Genomic DNA, 11,717 nt, shown 5'->3' with positions numbered 1-11,717 from the left:
GTTATTGCGATTAGAAATCTTAAAGAACCAATTTCTCTTCTGTTGGAACATGATTTTTGCCAGACCAATGTTCAAGAGCAGGAGCCGCCCATTGTTGCACTTATAAATGCATTTTTAAATATCCAGGGCCTTTTTTGTTTTTGGTCACGCGTAATAGATTTCAACCTCTAATTTTGTATGAAAAACAAACAGAAAAATAACGCTTCAATTTTTTTTAAAAAAATTGTTACTAGGGTAACCAGACAATACCCGATTTTTAAAAAACGAATGGCGCATGCGCAATGCACCAATCAAGCCAGTCGCTTTTTTTTCATGCCTTTTTTTCTAACGCTCGAGGGGCGGGGATTGCATTTCAATCGCCCGAAGCTGCGATCGATTGTGCTGGGCTCCACTTTTACAGTCTAGTTAGAGGGGAAAGTGGGACGGGGGGCGCGGAAGAGCGTTTGCGATTTTCGATGCGTGGATGGGACTCCGTTTGCGGCTTAGCGCCGCCCCTTGGAACTAGGGTCGCAGTGCCTCTGAGCATACACAGAACGCCGTTTCTCAAAAAGACAGCCGGCTCGCCGATCTTTTATTGGCCTAAGATTTAAATCCGAGGCGTCTGCTTTTTTGCAAAGCAGTTAAATTGCTTTGGTCCCGTGAGTATCTCATGTGCAACTCAGAACCTGAACGCAGGACTGGAGCTTTTAAGGCTGCGCGTAACTCCTGTAGCGAAATCCTTAACTTCGTTTGATACGTTCTCACGGTTAAACATTTGGAGACTTGGGCTAGGTCTCCAGAATATTTTTCTTTTTTTTTTCTTTTCTTCTTGTAAAGATGGGGTTGTGATTTAGTACGACGCGGATGCAAAAGCCAGTTGATTTGGCTGTTGATTAATTGTTCACTCCTATTAAGTTGATGATGTTCGCCCATCCTATTTGAAGATGATCTTTGTAACCATTAACAGGGTGTCCAGCAAACCTGGAAAACAGGAAAATCAGGGAATTATCATGGAAATCCGTGGTTAGGGAAATATCAGGGAATTCGTGAAAAAAATGGAATAAATTGGGGGGGGGGGGAACCAAACCGTATTAACATGTTTAATAGTCAGGGGAAAATCATGTTAAAAATAAAAAGGATCGTGCTGCCTTGCAGAGTCAAGCAAAAATGAGCATAACTGGCAACAACTTGCTTCCTCAGCTACCGATATTTCTCCATGGCTTAGCTGTTTGGTATGACCTCATCTACAACTGCGCCTTAACTAGATCGCAAGTTACAGGGAAATATCAGGGAATTTTGAAATGCTTTCCCCCTGGACATCCTGGTTAAGTTACAACCTTTGTAACCTTCCTAACCATTAAGTTATAACTGAGAAAATAGAGGTAGTCCTCAACTTACGACCACAAGAGCCCAAAATTTACATGGCCAAGTGAGATAGTTATTAAATGAATGTATAAGTCCATTGGGGAAGGGTGGCCTAAAATTTAAATAATAAATATTGCCCCATTTTATGACTTTTCTTGTCACAGTTGTTAAGTGATTCCCAGCAGTTATTAAATTAGGGATAAAGTTGTTGGATGAATCTGGCTTCCTCATTGACTTTGCTTGTCAGAAAGTCACAAAAGGGGACCACATGATCCTGGGATACTGCAACTGTCATAAATAGTCAATTGCCAAGTATCTGAATTTTGATCACATGACTGGATGCTGCAATGGTCAAAAGTGAAAACCAGTTATGTCACCTTTTTCAGTGCCTTTGTAACTTTGATCAGTCACTATATTGACTTGTAAGTTGAGGACTACCAGTGTTTGTACAGAGCTTTCAAGCAGGCAACATATTTTGTGTATGTATTCTAGCTATTGATTATTAGATTTTAATCCTTTTTTATTTTATAAGTAAGTCAAGGTGGGGAACATATCTAATATTCCTCCTCCTCCTATTTTCTCTACAACAACACATCTTTGTGAGATAAATTAGGCTGAGTGTGTGTGACCAGCTCAAGTACTCTGAGACAGTTTTCATGCCTAAGGCAGAACTGGAACTCAAGTTCTCCTGTTTCTAGTCTTGTGCCTGAATCAGTACACCAAATTGACTGAATTGGTGCAACTCCAATGAGTTGTTATAATGTATTAGTATTGCCTATGATTAAAAGCAAGAGACCTAGACGTGAAGATATCCTGGTTTGAGATGCAGTGAATTCATGGTTCATGCATCTGTTTTATATGTGGTACCTCTACTTAAGAACGCCTCTACTTAAGAATTTTTCTAGATAAGAACCGGGTGTTTAAGATTATTTTGCCTCTTCTTAAGAACCATTTTCTACTTAAGAAATTTCCCAGGAAATTTTGAGAGCGGCATAAAGGCCTGGCCAGTTTCCTGCCATTTCCCCTTTAATCCCAGCCATCTCGGGCTTTTCTGGACTGCCAGAGAAGCCTTTCGGTGGCGCTTAAGGAGGCTTTGGCAGTCCAGAGCGAACAAAGCATTTTCCTTTCTCTGGGCACTTGGAGAGGGAATAAACCTCTGCCAGCACCCAGAGAAAAGAAACGCTCCCTTCGTTCTGGGCAGCCCAGAGGTAACGGAGCGTTTACCTTTCTCTGGGTGCTTGGAGAGGGAATAAACCACTTCGCTGTGGTGACTCCCTCGTGCTGCCTCCCACACACCTGGCGCGAGGTTGCCTCCTTGAACGTCTGGGCACGGAAAGGCATAAGGGGCCGCTTTGGTCCGGCTGAATCAACTCCGTTTCAGCCAAACCAAGGAGTCACCACAGTGAAGGAAAGGTGCCGGCTACAAAGCAAGTGAGCGAGAGAAGAGGGGAGCCCTTCTGCATGGGAAGGAAGAGGAAGCAGGTAGTAGCAGCAGCAGACGCTTTTCGGTCAAAGGAGCGGGAGGTTCCCCCCTCGCCCGCCTGGGTTTCTCTCTCTGGCGCAGTGTATGGGAGGTGTGTGCTCCTTGCTGCCTCAGAATCCCACTTTTTTTTAAAGACTTAAAGCTTTGAATTTTTTTGATTCCCCTCACCTTCTTCCTTCGACAGTGACTGTCCTCTTCTTCTCCTTCTCATCCCACCCAAATTCCGAGCTTTTATTTCTTTCTTAATGGGTTTGCACGCATAATTTGCTTTTACGTTGATTCCTATGGGAAAAATTGCTTCTACTTAAGAACTTTTCTACTTAAGAACCTGGTCACAGAATGAATTAAGTTCTTAATTAGAGGTATCACTGTACTGCCCTCTTCAAGCCTGGGGTAGGTGATTAATTTTGAATAATCAGACTACTACTATATATATTAATTTTGGCAGAAATCTATCTGCAGATAAAGATATTTAGATCTGTTTAGATTTCTTTAGGATTGTGATGTTTGTCTCCTGCCAGCATAGTGACTCTTGCAACTGAATGGCCATGATTGTAATTTCATCTGCATTTGTAATGTTTTTAAATATTTTTTGTGATAGTATATATTTTTTTCTAAATTACTATAGGCTTTTGTCATGACCTCCATCTCGGGAATAATTACTGGAATCAAAACCATCTTTATATATTGCTTTTAATTTCCTTGGTGGAAAGGCCTTTTTAAAAACCTTCTTGCTCATTCCTGCAATATCTTGGACGCATAATAATATTATTAAAACCTAGTCAAGTAAGTATGTTTGATGAGAAGTTCCTTTTTTATGTAGTTAATTCCAAAAGCTTATAGCAAATGACAATATTTCAAATTAACTGGGCCATTTCTAAATCCATTTCTGACTTTTTATATAAAAATCATATTTAACTTTTTGCTGTTTATTTTTTAAAAATTGTTCTTAACTTTGTAATTAACTTGTTACAAGTTAGTTGAAGAGCTAAACATAAACCCACCAATGAAGACTTTTCAAATTCTGTCACTCCATAGGTCTCTCTAATATCTTCTGAATAAGCATGGACTTTCTGAAAGTCATTAAAAATGAGATTTGCAAACTTAGTGTCCTTTACAAGGCTTCACCATGGTTGTGAACAAAATGGCTAACTCCTTTGTTTCTCAGTATTCAAACCCATGGAAAACTGATGTTCTGCTGTCTCTTCATGAAGAGCAATTGTCTGGAGAACAATGTGGGTGATCTCTTGTCCTTTCCTTATCCAGAGAAGTTCCAAGGAACCGTCTACTCACTGGTGCCTTGGGCTTTGCCATTGTCATTAGTGCCTTCTTTCATAGAGCTGTCTTCAGTTCACCGTACTTCTCCTGGAAGTAATTTTCTTTTTTTGATAGATGTTCCGTTGTTACATAAATCTATTTGGGATTTGTAGATGATAAAAATCTGCTTATTGTGAACCAGAACTTAAAATGCTGGGCATGTTGGCTGGAAAGCTGGAAGCTCGGGGTTCAAGATCCGAGCACCACGTGACAGGGTGAGTTCCCATCCTCGCCCTAGCTCCTGCCAACCTAGCAGTTTAAAAGCATGCAAATGCGAGTAGATTAATAGGTACCACTTTGGTGGGAAGGTAACAGTGCTCCATGACTTCATGCTGGTCACATCACTGTGGAAATATGTTTGACAGTGATGGCTCAATAGCCTTGAAATGGAGATGAGCACCACCCCCTATAGTCAGCAATGCCTAATGGAGTAAGATCTGTAGGGACTTTTTTACCTTATTTTTTCAATAACCCAACATTATTTTGTGCTTTTCTTCATTTTGGGATAAGCACTAGAATAGGCATAGCAATATATAGAATAGAATAGAACCATCACTCTACTAAACAAATAATTCCCTCAACACTGTCAGACCTTTTACTAAATCTGCACTTCTACTAGATTTTCTCATCATTCCTTTCACCCATTTCCTCCCATGTTGACTGTATGACTGTAATTTGTTGCTTATATCCTAAGATTGTTATTAATATTGCTTCTTCATTGCTTATTTGACCCCTATGACAATCATTAAGTGTCGTACCACATGATTCTTGACAAATGGATCTTTTTCTTTTATGTACACTGAGAGCATATGCACCAAGACAAATTCCTTGTGTGTCCAATCACACTTGGCCAATAAAAATTCTATTCTATAGCAATATATTTGGTTAATATTTATCCAGTTAGTATCTCAGATTCTTGACACCTCAGAGGTTGCCATATTTGCGCTTATCCTCTGGCGTCATCTTCTCTCTATTACAGCCATGGAAGAACCCAGCACTGTGGAGGAAGGGGAAGTGACCTCAGGGATGCAGTCCTTGGCAGTGGAAGATGGGCCTGCCCTGGAGGTAGCTTCTGCCACTGAGGAACAAGATGACGCTGCCAGAGAAACTGGGGGGGAATTATCAGGGAAAGGAGAGGAATCTGCGGAAGAGGATTGGTGCGTCGCCTGCAGTGATGAGGAGCTGGAATCTCCAGATAAGTGGATGCCTGAACCCAAGGAGATCCGCCGATTATATGAGCTCATAGCTGAGCAGGGAACTCTGGAGATTGAGGCTGAAATCCTCCCTCGGCGCAATCCAACCCCAGAGTACGACAGCGAAGATGAGGATAAATCTGATGGACAATCTGAACACCAAGAAGAAGAGGAGGAGGAGAAGTGAGAAATGGGTTTTGGTATCTGGCTAAAAGGAGGTTGGGAGGGTGGAGGAAGGAATCTTAATACAGTAATACCTCATGATACGAACTTAATTGGTGCAAGAGGAGGTTCGTAAGACGAAACATTGTTTCCCATAGGAAACAATGTAAAGTCAATTAATCCGTGCAACCAAAAACCCCCCGCAAAAAAACGGCTTTCGGCGACTGCTGGGAAGCCACACGGCTGTTTTAAAAGGTGACAGCTGGCCTGGGGGGCTTCCCAGCACCCCCCCAAACCCGGGTTCGGGGTTCGGGAGGTGCTGGGAAGCCCCCCAGGCTGGCTGCGACCTTTTAAAAGAGCCGCGCCGCTTCCCATCTGTCTCCTGACGCCGAACGGCAAAGCCGAACTTCCGCGTTCGGCTTCAGGAGACAGCTGCGAAGCGGCGCGGGTGTTTTAAAAGGTCGCAGCCGGCCTGGGGGGCTTTCCAGCAACCTCCCGAACCGAACCCGGGGTTCAGCAAAATTTTGCCTCTTCTTACGAACTTTGTTCGAGTTACGAACTTTGTTCGAGTTACGAACCGGCGTTCGGGAGGCTTCTGGGAAGCCCTGCCGCCCGGCTGTGACCTTTTAAAACAGCTGCGCGGCTTCCCAGCAGTCTCCGAACACCGGTTCGTAACTCGAAAAAAGTTCGTAAGAAGAGGCAAAATTTTGCTGAACCCCGGGTTCATATCACGAGTTGTTCGTAAGACGAGGGGTTCGTATCTTGAGGTACCACTGTATTTGAAGTTGTGTTAAGGGGGGGAAAGACAGGCATGAGAATATTGCCAAGTTGATCTCCTTCCTTCTCTGTTTACTCCAGGCCTCATGTACCTACTGAGTTTGACTTTGATGATGAGCCTGCCACCCCGAAACGCTCCTTGATTGATCGGCGGAGAATTCCTGGTACGTAAGGATTTGAGTTTCCATCTGCGAGACCGCCTTCTGCCGCACGAATCCCAGCGGCCGGTTAGGTTAATCACAGAGTTGGCCTTCTCTGGGTCCCATCCACTAAACAATGTCGGCTGGCGGGACCCAGGGGAAGAGCTTTCTCTGTGGCGGCCCCGACCCTCTGGAACCAGCTCCCTACGGAGATCAGGACTGCCCCCACCCTCCTTGCCTTTAATAAACTTCTTAAAACCCACCTCTGCCGTCAGGTATGGGGGAACTGAGACATCTCCCCTTGCCTATGTAGTTTTATGTATGGAATGTTTGTGCGTATGTTTTTATATAAGATTTTTTTTTAGGTTTTTAATGTAAAATTGTTATTTTAGACTTAATATTAGATTTGTCATTGTATACTGTTTTATCAATGCTGTGAGCTGCCCCGAGTCTGCGGAGAGGGGCGGCATACAAATCTAATTAATAATAATAATAATAATAATAATAATAATAATAATAATAATAATAATAATTAGGAGTAGTAGTCGTAGTAGTAGTCGTCAGAAGAATATTCCCAGGCCAATGAATTATGGAGTACAGCAGTCAGCCCCCAATCTGGCTCAACTGTTGCTTATGCACACAAGCTGGTTAGGGGTGCAATAGAACCTTCCTTCTTGTGTTCCCAATTGCAAATAGGAATAGCACTTAGACCTGCATACCACTTTACAATGCTTTATAGTCCTCTCTAACTGGTTTACAGAGTCAGCATATTGCCCCTGACTATCTGGGTCCACATTTTACCGACCTCAGAAAGATAGAAGGCTGAGTCAGCCTTGAACTGGTCAGGGTCAAACAGCCACTGTCGGCAGAGTCAGCCTGCAATACTGCATTCTAACCACTGCACCGTCATATTCAGATCATTGTATTACTGTATATCCACATAACAATCAACCGTTTGTTTAGCAAATCTGAAGAGGAGTTATTGATGACCAATTTCACTTGCCATATACAGATAGTCCTTGACTTACAACCATACTTTTAGCAACCATTTGTCCTTACAACAGCGCTGAAAAACTGATGAATGACTGATCGTATTCAGCTGTCATGACTAGCAGCATAATCATTCTTCATGATTTGGTATCTAATCCTTTTGTGAAACAAAGCTGATAATATCCCTCCTCTGATGGTGAGTTGATTGAAGAAAGGCGGCCTCTGCTGTCCTGAGTCTCCCACCATTTGTTAGATGACTCCAACTTCTACCTTACCCATTTAATCATTTTTATTTAAGTTGGAAACTCCAGAGAAGGCCATGTTTGGTGAGTGGTTAAGGCACCAGGATAGAAAGAGGAAAACCAGGAGTTCTAGTTCCACCTGAGGCATATAGCCAGCTGGATAACCTTGGGCCAGTCCCTATCGCTCAACCCTAGGAAAGAAGCAATGGCAACCGATTTCTGAAAAACCTTGCCAAGAAAACTGCAATTCCCAGAGATCAATACTGACTCTGTGTGTTTGTGTGTGTAAAAATGGTTATTTTTTCAGAGTGTGTCATGTCTTTCATCCATATTTCCCACTAGGGTTTGTTAAAAACCATAGGTTTTTTTAGAAAGAGGATCCCAGACAGGAAAAAAAGTTTAGATCACCTCTTGCGTTGTAACATCCACTTTTTGAAATACAGTGTTCCCTCAACTTTCGTGGGAGAAGGGTTCCGAGACCACCCGCGAAAGTTGAATTTCCGCGAAGAAGAGATGCGGAAGTAAATATACTATTTTTGGCTATGGACAGTATCACAAGCCTTCTCTTAACACTTTAAACCCCTAAATTACAATTTCCCATTCCCTTAGCAACCATTTAGATTATTACTCACCATGTTTATTTATTAAAGTTTATTTAAAAAAATATTTATTAAAGGCGGACAAAAATTTAGCGATGACATATGACGTCATTGGGCGGGAAAAACCGTGGTACAGTACAGGGGAAAAAACAGCGAAGTATTTTTTTAATTAATATTTTTGAAAAACCTTGGTATAGACTTTTTGCGAAGTTCGAACCCACGAAAATCGACTGAACACTACCCCCATTGCTGAGAAGCAGTACAGGCGCTGTTCGACTTGCATCCTTAATTGGGACAAGAATTTCCATCGCTAAACTGTATCATTGTTTAGTGAGTCACACCTGATTTTATGACTTTTTTTGGGGGGTAGGGGCAAAGTTGTTAAGCAATTCACTGCAGTTGTTCAACAAATCATATGGTCATGAAGGAAACCCAGCTTCCCCCATTGACTTTGCTCGTTAGAGGCTGATAGGGAAGGCCGCAAAGGGTGATCACATGACCCAGGGATGCTTCACCTGCTTGCCTGGTATCTAAACTTTGATCATGTGACCCCCAGGCATGCTGCTATGGTCCTAAGTATGAGGACTAGTCATAGGACTGCAGTGGTCCTAAGTGTAACGATAGACAAGTCACTTTTTTTCAATGCTGTAACTTTGAATGCTCACTGAGTCAATAGTTGTAAGTCTAGGTACAATCTGTATAAAAATGTATTAAGATTATTTATTGGTAGGTAGAAAAGATGTCAATTTCTTAACCCAACAATAAATGCTGTTGCTAGGGAGTTTTCTCCCACCTGCTTCCTCATGATTTTTAATTATTTTGCAATTCTCTGCAAGAATAGCAAAGATTGCACTATATTTTTTACCTTGCAGGCCTATTAAGCTAGTATGATGTATGAACTTCATTTTCCAATCCTGATTTCTGATTAATTTCCAGGGGCGTTAGCTAAAAGTCAGAAAAGAGAAGCCCGTCTGGAGAAGGTGCTGTCGGACATGAAGCGGCATAAAGTGTTGGAGGAGCAAATTAGGAAGACCGGCTGTGACCTCTTCGACCTTGATTCAGATGATGTGCCCACTCCAAAACGAGCCTCTGGTCTCTTCCTTCGTCAGCGCAAGTATTAAAGATAACAAAGAAGATAAGCAGAGAGAGGAGGATGGACTGAAATTATGGGTGCAGTTACAAGGGGAAGGAACTCTTGCCTAAACACATTGCATCTGTTAGTACCCTGGACTTTGACTCTGATAATATATGCATTGCTGGAGGTACTTGTTTTAAAGTTTCTGAGTGTAATAAACTGTGAGTTTGCTTTTAATTTAATTTCTGTGAACTACCGTATTTTTGGAATATAACACGTACAGGAGTATAATATGCCCATGTTACTCCAACACTCCGCAGTCTGCATTGGTTGCTGATCAGTTTCCGGTGACAATTCAAAGTGTTGGTTATGACCTATAAAGCCCTTCATGGCACCGGGCCAGAATATCTCCGGGACCGCCTTCTGCCGCACGAATCCCAGCGACCGGTTAGGTCCCACAGAGTTGGCCTTCTCTGGGTCCCGTCGACTAAACAATGTCGTCTGGCGGGACCCAGGGGAAGAGCCTTCTCTGTGGTGGCTCCGACCCTCTGGAACCAACTCCCCCCAGAGATTAGGATTGCCCCCACCCTCCTTGCCTTTCGTAAACTCCTCAAAACCCACCTCTGCCGTCAGGCATGGGGGAATTGAAACATCTCCCCCTTGCCCATGTAGTTTCTGTGTATGATTCGACCGTGTGCTTGTTTTTTATATATTGGGGTTCTTTTGGATTTTTTAACTTAAAACTGTAATTTAGATTGCTAAATATTAGATTTGTTATTTATTGTTTACCATTGTTGTGAGCCGCCCTGAGTCTACGGAAAGGGGCAGCATATAAATCCAATAAATCTAATCTAATCTAATAAGACGCGTCTTAGTTGGGGAAGAACACAAGGAAAAAACAAATCTGCCTCTGCCTCCCAACAATTTGCCTATCAGCAACCAGCACACATGATATGCTATAGAAAGCGCCCAAGTGGTAATAGTTTTAGAATGGAAGGATGCAACAAAATGGACAATACAAAGCTGGTATCGGTACATGGTGGAACACATTCAATTTTAAATTATGGAAATTAAAATGATTATGATCGATGAAAATAAAGTAGAAAAAGTGATGGGAAGATGGGACAGGGTCTGAAGTTTTATGGCTAGTAGAATTTGAGACCGAGCCACAAATAACAAATTGGAATCTCTCTACATTTTGTCTTTTGCAAGCTCCTTAAAACCCACCTCTGTCGTCAGGCATGGGGGAATTGAAATTTCCCTTCCCCCTAGGCTTATAGAATTTATACATGGTATGCTTGTATGTATGAGTCGTTCTTTAAATTGGGGTTTTAAAGATTATTTTTAATATTAGATTTGTTTAAATTGTCTTTTTACTGTTGTTAGCCGCCCCAAGTATTCGGAGAGGGGAAGCATACAAATCTAATAAATAAATAAATAAATAAATAAAATATCTTGATGTTCCTGGTTTTAAAATATTATTAATTAGTACACCCTCATTTGGTGGAGGGACTGAATGATTGTTTGTGGTGGCGGGAGCACACATCACTGTGCATTGTTTTATGTTGTGTGTATTTGTTTATATTATAAAAATCAATAAAATTTATTTTTTAAAAAGCATTTATTTTAAAAATCTTCATTTTGTTGTCTAGAACAATAGTAAAGCAGTCTTTTAATAATTAAGTCTAATAATTTGAACATTCTATAGGCATTTATAGTTATTGACTTACCTCCTTGCAGCAAACATCAAACAGCCAGTTTCAGCACAGTCTGATTAGCACAAGAAAATAAAATTCTGCCTGGCCTCTCCCTGCCAGCAGTTTGTCTCCATACAGCTTTAGTTTCACTTTCATTTTAGCACATGGTCTTGCCTGCAGCTTCTTTATTTATTTATTTATTTATTTATTTTTATTGATTTTTAATTTCAAGACAAAACAAAAACACAGACAAAACACAGAATATAAAAAAGGAGCCAAGACTGTTCCATTCCTCTCAGAAGTCTCGGAGAATCTTACAAGTCAAATTAAGAAAGAGAAAAAGGTAAATAGAGAAAAAATATGAACTATGAGTATTACTACTGTTTACAGAATTTATATAATTTTATACATTCTGATATAAAATATACTGTTACCTAAGTATTCTTTTGTTCAACAAATCATAAAATTTTATTATATTCCGATTCTTGTCCCTTTAACCGCCTTGTCATCATATCCATTTCGGCGCAATCAATAATCCTATTAATTATTTCTTTTGGAATTTCAGCATCCTTCCATCATATCATCTTTGTGCATAGGCTAGCCTGGCTGCCGTTAAGATATGTATTAATAAGTATTCAGTTCCTTTTTGATATTTTTGAGAGGGTATACCTAGTAGAAAGAATTCTGGAGTCTTTCCC

The 11,717-nt window shown here is 41.2% G+C and overlaps 1 protein-coding gene across 2 annotated transcripts; it reads left to right on the top strand.

Annotated features, from left to right (window-relative positions):
• The first annotated feature begins 352 nt into the window (after positions 1-352).
• LOC139155856 (PAXIP1-associated glutamate-rich protein 1-like) lies at positions 353-10,942 on the top strand. 2 transcript variants are annotated; one of them, XM_070731190.1, is made up of 5 exons: positions 353-638; positions 3,456-3,613; positions 5,124-5,520; positions 6,358-6,440; positions 9,184-10,942. In XM_070731190.1, the coding sequence occupies exons 3-5, from the start codon at positions 5,126-5,128 to the stop codon at positions 9,366-9,368; spliced, it is 663 nt and encodes a 220-aa protein (XP_070587291.1). In that variant the 5' UTR covers positions 353-638; positions 3,456-3,613; positions 5,124-5,125; the 3' UTR covers positions 9,369-10,942. The 2 variants fall into 2 exon arrangements, with proteins under 2 accessions (XP_070587291.1, XP_070587293.1); XM_070731192.1 differs by lacking the exons at positions 353-638; positions 3,456-3,613 and adding an exon at positions 4,294-4,359.
• Positions 10,943-11,717: the final 775 nt, after the last annotated feature.

The sequence above is a fragment of the Erythrolamprus reginae genome, unplaced genomic scaffold (assembly GCF_031021105.1).
Source record: "Erythrolamprus reginae isolate rEryReg1 unplaced genomic scaffold, rEryReg1.hap1 H_7, whole genome shotgun sequence".
Classification (NCBI taxonomy): Eukaryota; Metazoa; Chordata; class Lepidosauria; order Squamata; family Dipsadidae; genus Erythrolamprus; species Erythrolamprus reginae.
Note: the sequence above shows the minus strand (reverse complement) of the source record. Positions and strands in the feature narration are given on the sequence as shown.

Coding starts and splice junctions, on each gene's coding strand:
- LOC139155856 (XM_070731190.1), top strand. CDS start 5,126: ATGGAAGAACCCAGCACTGTGGAGGAAGGGGAAGTGACCTCAGGGATG. Junction 5,521..6,357: donor GAAGAAGAGGAGGAGGAGAA/GTGAGAAATGGG, acceptor TGTTTACTCCAG/GCCTCATGTACCTACTGAGT. Junction 6,441..9,183: donor TGATCGGCGGAGAATTCCTG/GTACGTAAGGAT, acceptor ATTAATTTCCAG/GGGCGTTAGCTAAAAGTCAG.